This window comes from Nuphar pumila, chromosome 13 (genome assembly GCF_984573655.1).
Source record: "Nuphar pumila chromosome 13, dmNupPumi1.hap1.1, whole genome shotgun sequence".
NCBI classification, from domain to species: Eukaryota; Viridiplantae; Streptophyta; class Magnoliopsida; order Nymphaeales; family Nymphaeaceae; genus Nuphar; species Nuphar pumila.
The window spans coordinates 77,586,111-77,603,898 of record NC_143261.1 but is presented as its reverse complement, the minus strand read 5'-3'; the positions used below and the strand labels follow the sequence as shown (position 1 = coordinate 77,603,898).

The following is a 17,788-nucleotide window of genomic DNA, read 5'->3' as shown; positions in this document are numbered from 1 at the left end:
TTAATAAGACCTTTGGTTCACTTACAAAAAACAGAGGAGAAGAGCGAGGCTATTCCATAGTGTCTCTAAATTTTCACGTCAGCTGTAGAAGAGCACAAACATATGAGATTTGATCCAGTGCCAAACAGGAACCCATCCAAAAAATTAGTCTAAATCCAAGTCCAAATCTAATCAGAACACACATTCCAATTCTATTAATGTTAGAGAATACTGTACCTGATTCAGATCAGGTCTGGCCAGACCTGATCCATCTTCAATCTGCCATTAAAGGGGTTCAGGTGTAGGCATAACTATTTGGATCAAATGTAAATTGGATATTGACTAGTGTACGTAGAAGACAACTTGTTAGATCCAAATCACTTATATCCATATTATGCCTAATTTTACAAGCAAAACGGCTGACCTTATTTTTGTTGGATAGTTAAGGTGAAAGCATGATGGGTTCAGGTGATACTGAAAATCATCACTGATGGTGATTTTTCAATGTTCACCATATACCTATAAAGGTCATCTTGGCGCCCCTTGCTCCCAAGGGCAGTTCGGTTCCACTCATCTCCTATGTCATATACTCCTCTCAAATCTTATGATGCAAGTTGTTTTGATCAAATCTGACCTTATAGATGGATTCATCATGGTCAATTTAATATGAATCGAACCTTGGATCGTGTTTTTTCAACAAAGAAATGTGATTTTTAAATCATAAAATTTTGTATCTTGTCAACCGTTGATTTTTGAATCACCAAAAAATCCTTCATACGAGTTGGTTTTCTGCTGTTTAAATGTAGATCTTCACTAAATGAATGGTGTAGATCACCTCTGAGGAGGTGTCCCATTGATCAAAACAACTTGCATCAATGAAATCTCAAGGTGTATGAAGATTAGGGATGACATTGGAGATGAGTGGAACCCATTTGCCACCAGGGAGTAGGAGTGTCAACTAATTGGATATGATATGATTTCCAACCCTACTGGTTCCAATAGGATCTTTGTTCGATAATAAACGAGGTCCAATTAAGAAACTGGTGGGACCCATATGGGTCCAAATAGTATACAGATCCCAGGTATGGTTATGAAATTTCACTAACAGACTAGGGTCTGACTCAAGTTATGAATAAGATCTGCTATGTCTCAGTATTAAAAACATAAATATGCTATTCAATTCGGTACGAATGGTTCAGGTTTGGATTATGTAGTCCTTATAAGATTAGGTATAGGTTATCTAATTCTTACAAGATTCAGGGATGGTTTTTTCTATGACATGTCCGATCAGACTCAGGTATGGAACCAGTACCATCACCTTAGAATTGGATCCAAGTCCAGACCCGCTTGAGTCCCAACCATGGGCACCCCAGCCATGGAGTACACCCAGCTTCAGCCTTTGGGCAAAGGACACGCCCTAAGTTTTGAACTCATGAAACCCCCTTCAACTTGGGACTTCATTAGCAGGCCCCTAGCCAGATGAGCTGAGCCATTGTAGGAATCTTATTTGAGACTTATCAATTAGGATACATGTTTAGCAGAAGAAAAAGAAGAAAATAGAAAGGTTAAATATTGTTTTTTTGAGAAGAAAGAGAATCTTTAAAGGATATTATAAATTCCAAATTTCGTCAAAATCTTTAAATCAAAATTAAGAAAAAAAAAGAAAATATCTTTGAATTTTATGTTGTGTACGAGTAGTACTAACTTCACCTTGCTTTTATAAGATCTCCAATCAGGAGGTTTACTTTTTTTTCTCTCTCCTAAAATGGAGTCCTTAATTACCAAATTTTGTTCTGTCCATTGGGGCATCTTTCCCATTTGGAGGTGCTTTCATTGTTAGTTTTAGCCTCTTCATTTTTAATTCTTTTGGTATCACTTTTCTTGCCTCACTTATATAACTACTATTTGATTGAATGTCTAAGGAGAAAATTCTTGAAACTTTTTTTCTTCTTCTTTCCTTCTTGTTTGGAACCATGCAACTGTTGGAGCTGCATTTCACGCTTCTTTCATCTGTTTTGTGCTGGTATGGAATGTTTGGAATTGCTTTCCTATCAAGAGGAGTTGCACCCCAGGTTGCAAGGACCATCACTGTTGATTGGGCTGGATATGGTGATTTTAAGACTGTTCAAGCCGCGATCGATTCGGTTCCGGAGGACAACAATGAATGGATCAGGATCCATCTTAAGGCTGGAACATACACGTAAGTTTTCACTATTCATGGCCTTTTAATTCTCATGTTTATTGCCCTTAAGTCTATATGTGTTTGATATCATAGTTTGCAAATTACTCCATTTAAAAGCATGCCTTTCCAGGGAAAAGAAAACTCGAAAAACCCAAAAATGAAACTATATATGTTGTTTTCAAAATATCGACCAAAAAATCTTATTCTTTTTAGAAAAATATTTAGAGCATGAAAAGATGCATCTAGAAAACATACTTTTTTTCATGCTCTAAATGAAAAGATACAACAATGAATGCTGTTTGACATACGCTAACCATGTTTGATATAGAGCTCACTATGTAACATATTTTTTCATCCCTGCCACATGATCGAAACTGAGTGCTCCCTGGTGGTAGGCTTGGATTTCACTCGGGTCGGATCTCGGCATTACCGAGTCTGACTTAGCATAATTGGACCTGGATTCAGATTTGGAATCAAATGGGTATCAGCCAAAAGCAAATCTGGATCTGACTTGCTTAAAATTCCTATATTTACACGTACTTGGATTGGGCTAGTTAGGCTCAGAATTTTTTCTGATTCAGGCTCGGATTCAGATGGAAAACTTGATACTGATCATGCAGATCCAATTATCAATCAAACCCCAGAATCCAACTTTATTTTGATTTGGTTGGATATCCAACCTGAAACATTAGCCGTTTACATCTCTGCTACAGTGTGGTTATTGATTAATGGAAGCAATGTTGCTGATGATATTTCATGCTTGATTTGATCTCAGTGAAAAAGTAGCTATACCTTACTACAAGCCCTTCATTTCACTGGAAGGTGAAGGAATGGGGAGAACCACCATTGTTTGGGGAGACCATGGTACAAAAAATGATATGGAAGATGTGGAATATTTTACAGAAGAGAACGAGACCGTTAAGAGTGCCACTTTCACCGCCTTAGCCCCTAATTTCGTCGCTAGATGGATTACCTTCAAAGTAAGACTCTCTCTCTCAAAAAAAAAAAAAAGTCACCACCTCAAAGATGCCTTGGGCGTTTAGGGTTCACAGACTGACCATATACCCTTTCTTTCTTTCATTTTTCTGAGAAAAAAAAAGGAATTTATTAACTATAAATACAGAAAATACAAGAGGATTTGTCTTGAAATTATAGTATTTACATCAGATCAGTAGGTAACGAAGCAAGGAGGAAGAAAGGCCCCAAAAAGGTGAAACCCTCTGTGACAAATATCTCTGATGAGGAAAAATTAGCTGTCCACTTTCTGGTTGGGCAATAATTAAGGGGTGGTGCAACCAACGGGGGGCTCCACTTGTCTAGTGCAAGTCACACCTTGTGTTGGGACGTTTGCAGGTTCAAAACCCAATGGTATAGTTGTATAACTGGTAGGGGTCTGCCTAACCCCAGCTTGCCTTTCAAATATATATATATAAGGGGAGGGAAAAAGTCACATGAATCTTAAAATGAAATCCACATGAACATTCTGCATTGGGATCATAATCGGAGTTGTCTTTGACTCTTTTGGGGTTCGGATCCAATTTGGAAAAATATTTCCTGTTGGCAGGTTTATACTTGTACTGAAATTAGATCCGGCAGGTTTATACTTATACTTTTTTTATCGGCAGGTTTATAGTTATTACTAATCGAGAACCTCTTTCAAGCTTTTTCGTTGTATTATCATATAAATTTCGTATCTAGGTTCAGCTTTTAATCGTTGGATATGAATTGGAGCTGGATTCAGATTCAAAGATGGTGCTTAAAGCATTTAAATTCAGATCAATCACAAGCTGATGTCCAATGCATTTCCAACGTGATGCTACTCACAGTATAGTGATTGAGAGAAAAAATGATTTATGTTTCTCATGTGCAACCCAATCATATATGGTTTATGGATATGGATATGGAAAATAGAGTCAAATCCAAACTTACTCCAGATGTGATTCAGCTTATGTTTTCATATTATAGTACATATTGGAAAATAAAATAAAATAAAATAAAATAGATGTTGCAAAATAATTAGTGGATCGCCTACACACACAAAAGGGGGGGGGGGATGAAGGGTAATTAAGTTGTACTTTGTCAAGTGAAAAGTGGAAGCACTTAGAGGTTAACCTAGAAGCATCCAAACTATAATGTTACTAAACCATATTGATATCCACTATCTTCATTGATAATTTAATATAAAAAAATTTGAATATTTTATTATCAACTTATATGCCATTGATTTTTACCTTTCAAAAGAAAAAAAAAATCTAAAGATGAAGCATAACTTAATATATGTTCTTTTACTAAAGTCAAGTAAAAAACTATCATAAACACATCTACATGTCAGATGAAGTAAAAACTATTTGCAGCAACTATAATATTTTGAATAGACATAATAAAACGTAATGATCACAGGGATCCAAAGAAATGCACCTCTCTCTCACACACACACAGGTGGCTATGGCTAGCAAGCAAAGGTTTTCAGGGTGTTTTCCTCAAATCTGACCCTGCAGAAGTGTTTGGTATGGTTGATTCGCTAGGAAAGCGCACTAATTGGATCATCTTTTTCCAACAAGACTGTAAATATTTATGAAAATTTTAGTTCATTGATTTTCAAAACCTTATAAAGACCAACTCGCGTATCGGAATCGGATGAATTAAGAGCTTTTTCTTATAAAAATAAGCAAGTAGAATACATATATATATATATATATATATATATATATATATATATATATATATATGGTCATTTTTGTGAAAAACATGGGAGAAACCTCTGAAAGTATTGTACGATGACTTGACTAACAAAAGGAGAAGCAGCACAGTCCAAGTGATATGCTAATACTCCTGTTTGTACAACATGTATCCCTCTGCTTCATTTATGAGTATATACTAATAGTCATGTAGCGTGTTTAATTGTAGCTAAATCACCTTTTCTATGTGTTTCTAGAATTCATTCGTTCCTGCTACACCAACTGAGTTAAGTCAGGCAGTCGCAGCCTCAATTGTTGGAGACAAGTCATCCTTTCATGAGTGTGGATTCGTCAGCATACAGGACACTTTGCTTGATTTCCAAGGGAGGCATCTCTTCAACTCCTGCTATATTGAAGGAGCAGTTGATTTCATATTTGGCTTTGCCCAATCTATCTACAGGGTAATCTGTTGTCTGTTTTCTTATGAATGTGATAAAGGGTCAGATCCGGAGTTGGTTTCAGAGTTGAATGGGCACTCAGCTAAAACCGAGTCCGGATAAAATCTAGCATTTACATGTATTCGGTTTCGGATCGTAGTTGGATTCAGATTTCTTTAGTGTGCTGCAGTACCTGATCCGCCCTCGATCTTCTGTTGGACCTCACAGCTGATAGGCTGTACCCCAGAGATGGAGAGAGGTCAGGTGCAGTGGCACACTCAAAGTGTGTAATGTGAGTGCACCTGATCCGCCCTCATCCCACGGGCGGCCATGGTTATTTATAAATGTGTTGGTAGCTTTCCTTAGAAGTTAGAACATGGCAATGTGAAGGAACACTTAGCAAGCATCATGACAAGGGCAATGTATCGTCAAAATAACAAACCTTAGTGTAGAAATTCAGTTTTTTGTAGTAATGGCAAAGAGGTGGCTAATGAATATTAAAGCATAATAAACACTATAAATCCATATATATAATTTGAGAAACTTGAGGAAGAAAACACCAACTAGAATTCTTATTTGATTTATATAATGAGGTATTAATGCGATCAAATTAAGCAGTACATACTCAAGTTTAGTAGGTTGATAATGGGTAATGTTGTTAATGACAAGCTGGTGGTAGAGTTTTTTTTTTTTCTGAGATAAGACAAAGCTGGTGGTAGAGTTATTAACCCCATAAGCGATTGACATGATTTATTTCAAATAAAAAATCATGCATCAAAGCTGGTGTTTTTAGTTACTGCTCGTTCTATTTTTCTGCAGAGGTGTCATATAAACGTACAGGCAGGAATACATTCATACAAAATTGGTAGTATAACTGCTAATGGAAGATTCAAACCAGATGTAACAGCCTTTGTATTTGAAGAATGTGTGATAAAAGGGGTGGGTCAAGCATTCCTTGGGAGAGCATGGGGCAGCCGCTCAAGGGTAATAATTGCCAGAAGCAGTCTGAGCAATATTGTTGTGCCCAAAGGATGGGACCCTTGGTCAAAACCAACAAGGTAATTACTTCAACAATCTTCAGTATCACATATACTGTATATCGTTTGCCCTTTTTTTGTTTTGTTTTTTTTGTGAAAGGCCAGCCCACAGGTTATTATTCAATGTACCACTGGGTTTTGAACATGCAACGTCCCACCACAAGGAGACGTGCATTGACAGCGCATAGACTCCTTGATTTATTTATTTATTTTGTCTACTGACAGAGATAATGGTTGGGACTTCCTGGTTATGCGCTAAGAGGTGTCATGTTGACCATGGGCCTGTGTGGGTGTGCCCCCATGTAAAAAACTCCATGAGAAATCCTTCCTACCTATCAGAGATACTGTATACCCTTTGCCTATTTAAGGATGAAACCTTGAAGTGGCTTGTTGGGGGTAGGAATGGCAGTGGATCGGGGCGGGGGACAAGGTCTCTACCCCTGCCTCGTTTCAAAATTCTGCCTTCCATCCCCGCATGGGTCTTGATTTTAACCTCCATTCTCGCCTTCATCCTCGTTTCATGCCCTTCAACCCTGGTCCAAACAGGGTGGGGCGGAGCCCCGTTTCCCTTCAGTCCACTGTCATCCTTAAAGAAGGATTGGGGGCGAGGCAGGGATTGGAGACGGGGCGGGGCAGGGAAAAGCATAAGTCCATCCCTGCATGGGTTTTGATTTTAACCTCCATTCCCGTTTCATGTCCTCCATCCCTGGTTCAAATGGGGTGAGGCGGGGTGGGGGCCCATTTTTCTTGGGTCCACTGCGATCCCTAGTTGAGGGTAACGTTTTCTACCTGAAAAAAATATAATATTTTTTATTTTTTTCAGTTTTTTTACACGTCTGACCCTCAATGTGATCTATATACTAAGTTTTGTAGAAACTGACCTTGGTATCATGTTTTTTCTGTCTATATGTCAGATTTTGCAAGGGTTAAAAAATCAACTGCTTATAATATGCCAAAATTTCAAATCTTATATATATAAACTATGATCTAAGGGCACTATGCTCATCTATGTAGACTGTAGTCATATTTGGTCAAAACAACGTCTCACTAAGGGTATCAACTAGGGGGGTTGTTTACCCACAAGGATACCAAATGCCATCCTGACTTGTTGGGTCCTGCCACATATTATCAGATTTGAACCCAAAATGGGATCCTTTTAACCAAAACAAGACTTCAGGTTGGTCAAGTTGGACACTACTTGATTTATACTCATGATTGATTATACACAAGTCAGGTTGGACTGAGTTTATTTTTCTTTTCAGGTCAAAGCACTAATTCTGAACCAAGTCCAACATTTTGGCAGTCTCTTGTCATCCTGGCAAGATCCAACTAGATCCTTGCCTGTTTTTCATTCTCAAATTATATCAAATCCTGGGTTCCAAGGGCCGTGGATCCTTCCTTTAGGTACAGGTTAGATGCAAATTGAATCTAATGTTCAAACGGTTTTGCTACTGCCAAGGACTCGGCACTAATCATGAAAGTGAATTAGATTTACTTGGACCTTCAATCCAAATCTGGCGCTACTTCCAAAACGGATCCTTAAATCAAGATCCGAATTAGATTCAGATCAGTTTGTACTTTTTTACATGAAGTTTACTCGTTTCCGTTCTTTTCTTACCAGAACAAGTGTCCCCATATTTTCAAACCTACTTCATTAGATATCATTTGGATCCAGACTCATTAGAATCTATTGCACATGAGTTATATTCAGATTTTGGTAAAACTTCATACATCCCATATCCGATCCATTTTCCCCCTTCTGTTCTGTTTTCTTTTTTTTCTGTTTTTTTTTTAAGGATGAGAAGAAACTGCCTAGGGGCAGGGGTTGCTTAATAATACCCCCAAACAACCCCCACCCCAAATGGTAAACCCTGGGTGGACATGCCACCAAATATGATCCCTAGGGAAATCAATCATGGAAAGATGGGGTACCATGGATTTTCCAAGAAAACAAAATAACCTATAAGAGCTCCACCTAGGGATGCACACGAGCCGAGTTCGAGCCGAGTTCGAGCCGAGTTCAAGCCGAGCTTGAGCTAACTCCACTCATCTAGTAGAGCCAACTTGTGAATGTCACCAAGTTGACAAGACATCACAAGTTCGAAACCCATGGGGGTGTCCATTGTCATAGCGTAGAAGCTGGGCACACTCCCTAATGGGCAGAGGGAACTCAAGAGTTTTACTAACCAGAGGCCTGCCGATGTGAATTCAATAAAAAGGGTTTTTTTTTTCTCTTGGCCAAGCCAAAAAAAAAGAAATTGTCAAAATATATATTGCTTTATTTTTTTTCTTTTTTGTTTCAAGTTTTGTGTGATTTGGTTACAATTTTTATGCATAATTCAACTTCTCATATTCTATTAGCTTGTTCGGCTTTTGGCAGTGACATATTCTATGCAGAGTACAACTGCTTTGGTGATGGCTCAAATACGTCCCAGCGTGTACCATGGGAGAGACACATCCAACAGGCAGAGGCAAAGCAGTTCACGTATTTGGAATACATCAACAGTGATGGCTGGTTTGAGAAACAACCCTAGACTTTCATGTGCCTAACATAGGCATTAAAATTTCACCAACCAAGTTTATGTTCACTGAGAAACTGGAAAATGCATTCACGTTGTTAATACCATGAAAAATATAATTTATTGTGTGACAACATGAATGTTGGCATGATTAGATCCAGATGGTGATTGAACCAAGTTTCTGCATTGTCCACATTAGCTTAGGTCCATTTGATCCACACAAAAAATCATAGTTGCAACCTTGCAGGTATTTCTTGCTTAATCTAAACATGTAAGCATGCCTATAGTTATTTACTAAAAACATTGGGTTAAATTGTTTTAGTAAAAAAAAATTGAATATTTGCCCACATGGGCTCAGCTCATCTGGTAGGACCGACTTGTCAATGTCACCAAGTTGATGGGACATCACAAGTTCAAAACCTACAGGTGGCATCCTTGCTGCAAGGTCGAAGCTGGGTATACTCCCAAGGTGGGCAGGGGTGACCTCAAGGGTTTTACTGACCCAGAGGTCAGGCAATGTGCAATCGATGATTGAGGTGGGGGGTACCCTTGGACTATAATAAAAAAAATTGAATATTTAATCATATATGAGCTGTTGTGTTTTTTGCTTTCTAAACACATTTAAAATACTAAAAATACATAATTTAATGCATGTTTTCTAATAATTAAGATATGATAAAAACATCAGTAGTTTCAGATCAAGTAAAAAAATTGCCTGCAAGTGACTTTTTTGAATGGACCTAATAGCATGTAACGAAAATCAATGCTCTCTCTCCATATATATATTATTTTTTGAAAGAAATATAATCCATTAATATATAGAAAGAATTTAGCATAATAGTGCTACAGTAGGTAACGAGATATACTTGCTGCAACAGAAGACAGAACCAAAAAAAACATGAATGATTTGAGTTCAATCGCGTTTAGATTTGCGTGTCTTTTGAGAGCTTGGACCTGGTCTCTTTCACTGCATATGATCAGCAAAAGTTTTTGTTTATTGGTAGGGATGGCAGTGGACGGGGGCGGGAGCGGGGTTGGGGGACAAGTCTCAAAATCCTGCCCTCCATCTCCGCCATCCTCATTTCATGTCCTCCATCCTCAGTCCAAACGGGGTGGGGTGGGGCGGGACCCCGTTTTTCCTTTGTTCATTGCCATCTCTAAAGAAGGATCGGGGACGGGACGGGACGGGGCGGGGTCGGGTCGGGCAAGGCGGAGATTGAGACAGGGGCGGGGTGGGGGAGAGCATAAGTCCATCCCCACACGAGTTTTGATTTTAACTTCTATCCATGCTGTCATCCCTGTTTCATGTCCTCCATCCCCAGTCCAAATAGGATGAGACGGGGTGTTTCCCTCGGGTCCACTGCCATCCAATATATAGAAGAAGAAATGTGTTGTTGTGACAGCTCATGAAATGAGATGTGTTGTGGGTGAATGGTTGCTTTAATGCACAAATAATTTTAGATGAGATAGAAAAATTTCTTTTAAAATTCTTTTCTTATCTGGAATGGTTGAATAAGTTATAATTTTTTCTTTCCTACTTTCACTTTTCTCACTTCCAAACGTGCCCAAGAAAAATTTTCACAGGAATTTATATGACAACTTTTATAAATTTTCACTTTTTGTGTAATATGAGAAAAGCGGAATAGAAAGTGTACGTGTGTGAGAGAGAGAAAGAGGGAGAGGGAGAGGCCTGAAAATGGTGGTAGGTAGGAGGAAGATGAAGATAGAGGAAGTTGTTCTTATGGCAGCCCATGGGATGAGATGTGTTGTGGGTGAGTGGGAAGTGGATCAGGTCATGCTGAACATGAACATTTTTGCCCATGCTAACATCGTGGCCATCCAATTTGCATTTTAAAAAGCTCAAAAGTCAACAAAACCATGTGGCATTCATCCAAAATGCAAACAGACGGCCACGATGTCCGCATGAGCAAAAACGCTCAAGTTCAACATGACCTGATTTGTGCCCGGGTGAGTTACTCCTAATAAAAAATAATTGTAGAGGAATTTTTTCTATAAAAATCATATTTTTTAGAAAAAAAAATCTTTTTAAATTTTTCTCTTTTAGAATGGTTGGAAAAGTCATTTTTTATTTTCTACATGCATTTTTTCTGCCATTTTCTCGCTTCCAAATGTGCCCTTAGTGCTTAAGATCCAACTTTCCCAATACGCCAACTAAACTATGCCCTTTTTTGTTGGACTTAGACTACTTGGGAAATTTTCTCTTGGTTGGTTAGTATTTGTGTTTTCCAAGAGAGACAAGGACCCAAAGTCATAGTTTACCAAGCCATGTAAGGCTGCAGACCGGTTGGACTGCAGCCCAATTGAGAGTACGGGTGTCAACGGATCAGGTTTGGTTCTAACCCAGGTGGAACCAGACTTGGACCAGATTTTTGGTATTGTATTGGGTCTGGACCCAGATCTACTATAAGAGAAACCGACCAGATTTTGGGTATTGTATTGGGTCTGGACCCAGATCTACTATAAGAGAAACCACATACCCAGACCCGATAAGAACTACATGAAATCCAGTAAAATAATATTTTTTAACATTTTTACATTGAAGAGTTGCAGGTGGTCCGGACCCAGGTCTTAATCGGGTCTTCTTATTTGTCACCATACCCGGACCTTATAGGGTTTGGTCTGGGTCAGTTTCGGGTAAACCCAAGCCGTTACCCCTAGCTGTAAGCAGATGGTAAGGCCAGATTTTGTATGATCCAAATTGGAATGAAAAATTTTCATTGTAGATTTGAATCCGAGTCCGAATCAGAATCAGAATCAGAATCAGATCTGATATGTGAGGGTTGAATTTGGATCCAAAATGTATGTACCACATGCAGTAAAAAACTAAACTCTTTACATGTAAAGAAACAGGTTGGATTTTAATCCGAGTCCGAATTAGATATGAATTAATCTGAATCAGGTTGATTTATTTTTGGATTGATCAAAATCCAAAATATATGGGGTATTACATTTTTCTTTGATTCTTTCTGTTTCACAAAATGAAAGGTTTTTTGCTTTGCATGGATCTGAATGTAAAATCTGGGCCTTGGATCCTACCTTGCTCAAGCTGCATGGCAGCAGAACCAGATCCACAGCTTTGCAAGAGCTACACAAGCATTTGACACTACTGACATATAGCCATAATCAAACAATAAACCAGCCTAAATAATTGAAATTCACCATTCACCATCTTCCATAATAACAAAGTAGTAGAAAACAATTTATATACAAACAGATACATGGACTCCCCCCAACTTCAAATCCTTGAATAATCCTTGAATATCACACACAACGAACAAACATTGACGAAAAAAAAATATCAGAAAATTTTGTAAACATAGACCACCTCATCACAGTTTACATGAAGTTTGTCAATGGCATTTGACTTTAACTAGAATTCGCAGAGGGCTATAATTCAAAAAATGTAATGAAATAATTTCCCCAAAAAATAAAATCCTAACAAAGAATGGAAAAGATCCTCCTCCTTTACATTGCGTTTTGGTAGAAATTGATGTCATTCCATGACATGCATTTGATCTTTTTGTGTTGTGGAATATGGAATTTTGGTTCCCTTGGGACTGTTGGGTGCTTCAATGACCTGCAAAATATTCACATACTTGTGGGGTTATACTTACACTCATAAGCATGCATGAGAAATGAATACATAGCCAAAATAAACAGTGTAACTTAATATAGCTCCAGTGACCAACAATCTACTGCCACCCCCCCTGTTTGCACTTTCAATCATATTGTCTTGTTTTGGAAAACTGAGTGTATTAATGTAACAAAGTCATCACATTACTATTGTGTACGGACACAGTAGCACAACCATGAGAACAAGGTGATTCTTTGTTGTTTTAAAGCATACCTTTGGGGGATGAAAGGTCTATCAAAGTATGGCATGGGCTGTGCTCGTGGTATAATCTCTTTCCTTAGCCGTTTTATTTCTTCTTCCTCTGCAAGCTGCAACAAACATAAATGTTCAAGTAAATAATGGAATCAAGCAATGGCTCTGAAATTGAAAGTTAGGTTAGAGTTACTGTTGGATTCTATACGCTTGAATTGAATACACAGCACCTTATAACTTCTGTTGGGGCTGATTGGGAATGTAACTACTGAGAAACCAACCCAACTAAAACAGAAGTTGGCTCAACTCTATCAGTCGGAACTTACTCAAACACACACTCTGGGTCAAGTAGGCCATAAGCTGGATCAAGAATTTCATACCATTACTTTGGCGCCACTACAACCAGGCAATACCATTTTTCTACGACTTGATTTGTGTTGAGTCATTCAAATTTGCTTTAGTTGGCTCCATGTAGTTCCTAGATCTTGTAACAACTCGATCTTGCAATGCATTTGGTTTAATCCATGATCATGTGAAACTAAAACTAGACTGGGAAATGGACTAACACATGCAACTTGGCGTAAGCAGCACACTTAAATGAGAATCAGGATTCAGTTTAATCGTGTAAGGTTTTGGACTGTTGGCCATGAAAATCTTGTGGAAGTTCAACTACCTTCTGCTGTCTCTCTCGCTCCAGTCTATGTTGCTCAATGAGAGACAACTTCTCTGCTACCTGCAAGGATCAGAAGATGTTTTATTAGCACAAACTTAAAGTTCTAGTAAAGGACACAGAAGCACCAATATTAGAAAATTATCCTTTGCCCTTGTAATAAAATTGATTTTCAACTATATAAAGAACTGTAGTTGAGAGACCATCATACAGATTGGTCAAACTCTGCACGTTCAACAGCCCGTACGTCACTGTGGAGCTTTATATCTAATGGCCTGGTGCTCTCTTTCACTTCAGGCTTCACCAGGCACTGCATCCAAAGAAATAAAACCAAAAGGAATTATAGAACTAGCCGCCCATGCAGACATACAATGGCTTGGTACCAGAAACAAAATGATTCACTTCTCTTTGCATTTGATTGTGAAGAATAACTATTTTTTCATTAAATAAGTGAACAAATTACTGGAAAATCTAAGATAGTACGTTGAGTATGATGAGTTGTGGAGCCTGATTCACTGTTTTTGCCCCTGCAGGAAGGGGGGGTCCGGGGCTCCCCCCGGCGCGGGTCCGGGGGCCGCCCCTGGCGGGGGGTTATAGGGGGGCAGCGCCCCCCCCCCCCAGAAGAAATTTTTCTGGGGCTTATGTTTGGGACCCGGTTTTCAGTGGATCCGACCCGATTTGGTTAGGGTTAGGGTTGTCGCCCTTGCCTTGTTTATATTCTCGCTTTTCTTTCCCGTGCTTGTAACTGTCTGTTAAGAGTAATAATATTTCTCTTTGGGCGGCCGTGGTTTTTTACTCTCTCTCGGATTTGAGGAGAGGTTTTTCCACGTAAATCTGTGTTCTTCTTGTGTTTTGTTTGATCGTTCTTGTTCTTTGTTTCCTTTTGATTGTCTCTTGCTCGTGGTTTTTCCTAATAGAGCTAAAGCAACGACCATTGTATGCACTAGCTAAAGCAACGATGCTTGCTTACTTATGCCAAACTGCCACAAGGTGAAAGCAGGATGAGCATAACCATTATGTTTTACAAATGGATATCCGAGTACTTCTAGCAACAACAATGTTTATGAAAATAAACAGACAATCACAATTGGATGAGGAAAACTTTTCCTAGTATATCATGCATCACATGTCCCAATTACAGTTGGATGCACTAACCGGAACATCCATCACCATGGGATTATGCGAAATTAAACATCAATTGAATCAGATTTGCTGCATTCACTGGCAATGGTGGCGTTACATATGCATCAACATTTGATGTAGCCAACGACAAAACAAACCCAGTTATATAACATATAATTTTCCTTTCTAAGAAAGCTAATTGTTCTTATTCTCTTTTATTGGTTCTGAAAAACCATGTCAGAAGTTGATGAGAAAGAAAATGGGGAAAACTGAAGATTCTGATTTGGTCTTTTGACCTGGACTGACCCACACTGAGCTTACTTACTCAGAGACACCAACACTGAAAGAGTTGAGACTTGCATTTACCAAAATTATCAAACTTGGGTTACGAGGCCAAGTCTAAGATGAGGAATTACTGAAAAATTATACAAGTTAAATTTGAAGATGTGTCAGCATAGGAGATCAAAATTGTCCTCAGTGCAGAACTCCCATGGGATCTAAGAACTTCAGGATCATAATAAAGGAGTCTGCTAGAAGAAGGCTAGAATTAGACAAGTATTACTTTGAAAAGACCGTATACCACTTGGTTGAGTCAACCAATTCATGTCCAGCTTGTGTATTAAGGTCAACTAGATATATCACCCTAGACTCGAACTGAATCTGAGGCCTAACAGAATCACTACTAACTGGAACCAGCAGCAATAGATCCAAAGCCCCTCCAGAAGATGTTTAGAGATTAATGACACATACACTTAGCAAAAGGATTAATGGAAATTAATTGGGTAAACAAGAAACAGACCAGAGATCTAACATTTAGGACGTATTGCTGATGCAGGCGTGTTGATTCAGTTGAACGGTTGAACCATAATCAAAGTAATAGGCCATCTAATGCAGCCCAGAGACATCTAATTGGCTAAGAAGTTATGAAAGCCAATAATGGACTCAAGAAAAGAAAAGATTGTGCATAACTAGAAATGTAGCATGATTCAGGTAACATTTAGGATGTAGTGCTGATTCAATTGAACTTTTGAGGTGTTTGTGATGCGTGCTGATTCAGTTGAACGTTTGAGCCATAATCAAAGTAATAGGCCATCTTATGCAGCCCAGAAGCATCGAATTGGCAAAGAAATGAGTTTAGCCAATAATGGATTCTAGAAAACAAAAGATCACTGTAACATAACTAGAAATGTAGTATGATTCAGGTAAATGGGGAATGGATAGGATTACCTAGTCATACTCTCAAAATGCTTGTCAAAACTTTAAACTAGGTCGAGAATCCGATTATTTCCTAGTTCAACCCTTTACTAGAACCGCATGCTGGTTGAATTAGTGCTCAGTGGTTAAATTCTTTAGGAATTGATCCTATGCCTACTTGGTTACTGGTGCAACAATGATTTTGTACAGGATTTAACCAACAGAATATATCCAATACTGATAGAGTAGGGCTACATTGTGGAACATGTGAATCAGCAATCGATTCAATATGCAAGAACAGGACTACAAAAGCTAATGGTATACCTCAGGTTCATCTGTTGTCCATGGAAGACCTTGAGCGATAGGTATCCGTTGCCGTTCCTCCTCTGTCAACATCTCCTGTACTCTCTTCAAAAACTCATCTTCTTTACGTTTGCCCCTTTGCTGAAAAGGGTTTTATTGCATTTTATGAAAAGAAACTAAGTTAACACTCCTTTCTTTCTCAACTAAAGAAAAGAAAAACTAAATCAAATCTGTTTTTCAATTTAGTTTCATAAAAGTGATCCAAGTGTTCGATTGTGTGTGCGTTCTACAATTCACAATCTTTCATACCTCTGTTCTCAGTTTAAAGGGTTTCTGACTGGTCACTTTTAGTTGCTTATCCCAATTTCTTCCCCCCATTCTCCCTGAAGAATCTGTGCTCTGTAGAATAGGAAAAAAAAAAGACAAAATAGCCTTAATCAACAAATAAACCACTGTACATATCAAGAACCAACCAGAGAAGAACCACGCTTACGCTTCTTCTACTCCTCCTGCCCCCACCAGAGACTCTACTTCCCAAGCTACACATTTAAGAAACAAAAGCAATGAAATCAGAAGATGGGGAAAGCACAGACAAATGAGCATAATTTTTTTCACAAAAAGAAATTACTCAAAAAAAATTAAGGTTTCCATTCCCACCTTCCGTCGCTGCTGCTTCTGTCGATGGAGGTGAAAACCATGGAATCCATCTCTGTATTCCATGTGTTAAAACCATGGAAGTCACGTGATGAAGAAAGGGAATGTGGCTTAGACGACGAGGAAATCTCTGCAACCGGAGATTGCAATCCGGGCAATGCCCATTTCATCACTTTGCCCGGTTTCGCGCCTTCTTGGCCAACGTCGTCGTCGTGCTTCGGGAAGGAAAGAAGGCTCTCAAAAGCCTTCACCAGATGCTTGACTCTCCCCGATCCCTGGTCCGGTAGGCTGTTCACTGCCTCTTCAAGAACCTTACTTCTCAGCTTCCTCGGGCTAATAGCGTGGCTAGGATCTAAATCGTCGTTGGTTTCCGATGGATTCTGGGAACACTGCTCTTCTTTTTCTTCTTGAACGATCTGATTGTTTGGCTTCTCTGTGGTATCTGGAGCGTCCTCCTCTTCTTGGGCCTTCCGGTTTCGAAAGAACTCTTCCTGAGATGCTCGGAGGCTCTCGTAGGCGATACACAGACACTTCTTCGAATTAGCCGCGTTCTTTTCTCCGCATTTGCACGATACATTCTCTGCTGTAACCTTTGCGTTCTTCTTGGCAACCACGAACTTTCTTTCGGCGATTCTTTTTGACGCAGCAGAGACGGCATTGGCGAAGGAAGACGATGGCTTCGTCTTCGCCGGAACAGAGGGGGATCTCCCGGATTTGTTCAGATGGTAGGCCGGAGAGAGATTGGGGTTTGAGTTCTCCGAAACCCTTCTTGTTCGCTCAACCGAGGGGCTGGAAATGGGCTTTCCCTTCGATGGGGTCATCATCTTGCCGGCAGATTTTTCAGCCTAAAATCGCCGGAAAACGGTCGAAGAGATGCGGGAAAGAGGTGGGTATTTGACGGAACGAGATTTTCCGGTGGGCAGAAACGATGGGTTTCCTTCTGGGGAGAGAGACTGCGCAGTTCTTTGTGGGGAGATGGAGGAAAAAGAAGAAGGCTAGTTCGGAACGCTCCGCCAACGGCTAGTTTTGGGTTTCTGCCGATGGGCGTCGCTTTTGAAAATTTTCGAGCCGTTGGGCGTCCTATTTATTATTTAATTATGTTTATCAATTTTTTGTTTTTTCATTGTTCGATCATTTCAAGCCCTTAATTCTTCGAAAAATTACAA

At 39.2% G+C, this 17,788-nt stretch overlaps 2 protein-coding genes across 2 annotated transcripts; one reads left to right on the top strand and one right to left on the bottom strand.

Annotated features, from left to right (window-relative positions):
* The first annotated feature begins 1,952 nt into the window (after positions 1–1,952).
* LOC149818809 (putative pectinesterase 66) lies at positions 1,953–8,847 on the top strand. Its single transcript, XM_089986297.1, has 5 exons — positions 1,953–2,179; positions 2,937–3,141; positions 5,097–5,300; positions 6,096–6,334; positions 8,694–8,847. The coding sequence occupies exons 1-5, from the start codon at positions 1,953–1,955 to the stop codon at positions 8,845–8,847; spliced, it is 1,029 nt and encodes a 342-aa protein (XP_089842423.1).
* A 3,471-nt stretch (positions 8,848–12,318) lies between these two features.
* Positions 12,319–17,446, bottom strand: LOC149818808 (microtubule-destabilizing protein 60-like). The gene is made up of 8 exons (XM_089986296.1): positions 16,626–17,446; positions 16,462–16,507; positions 16,278–16,367; positions 15,990–16,109; positions 13,561–13,659; positions 13,353–13,412; positions 12,701–12,795; positions 12,319–12,430 (listed from the first exon to the last, which is right to left on the bottom strand). Exons 1-8 carry the CDS (start codon positions 17,444–17,446, stop codon positions 12,319–12,321), a joined length of 1,443 nt encoding a protein of 480 aa, XP_089842422.1.
* Positions 17,447–17,788: the final 342 nt, after the last annotated feature.

Coding starts and splice junctions, on each gene's coding strand:
- LOC149818809 (XM_089986297.1), top strand. CDS start 1,953: ATGCAACTGTTGGAGCTGCATTTCACGCTTCTTTCATCTGTTTTGTGC. Junction 3,142..5,096: donor CTAGATGGATTACCTTCAAA/GTAAGACTCTCT, acceptor ATGTGTTTCTAG/AATTCATTCGTTCCTGCTAC. Junction 6,335..8,693: donor CCTTGGTCAAAACCAACAAG/GTAATTACTTCA, acceptor GGCTTTTGGCAG/TGACATATTCTATGCAGAGT.
- LOC149818808 (XM_089986296.1), bottom strand. CDS start 17,446: ATGATGACCCCATCGAAGGGAAAGCCCATTTCCAGCCCCTCGGTTGAG. Junction 16,368..16,461: donor GCAGGAGGAGTAGAAGAAGC/GTAAGCGTGGTT, acceptor CCTATTCTACAG/AGCACAGATTCTTCAGGGAG. Junction 12,431..12,700: donor AGACCTTTCATCCCCCAAAG/GTATGCTTTAAA, acceptor AATATTTTGCAG/GTCATTGAAGCACCCAACAG.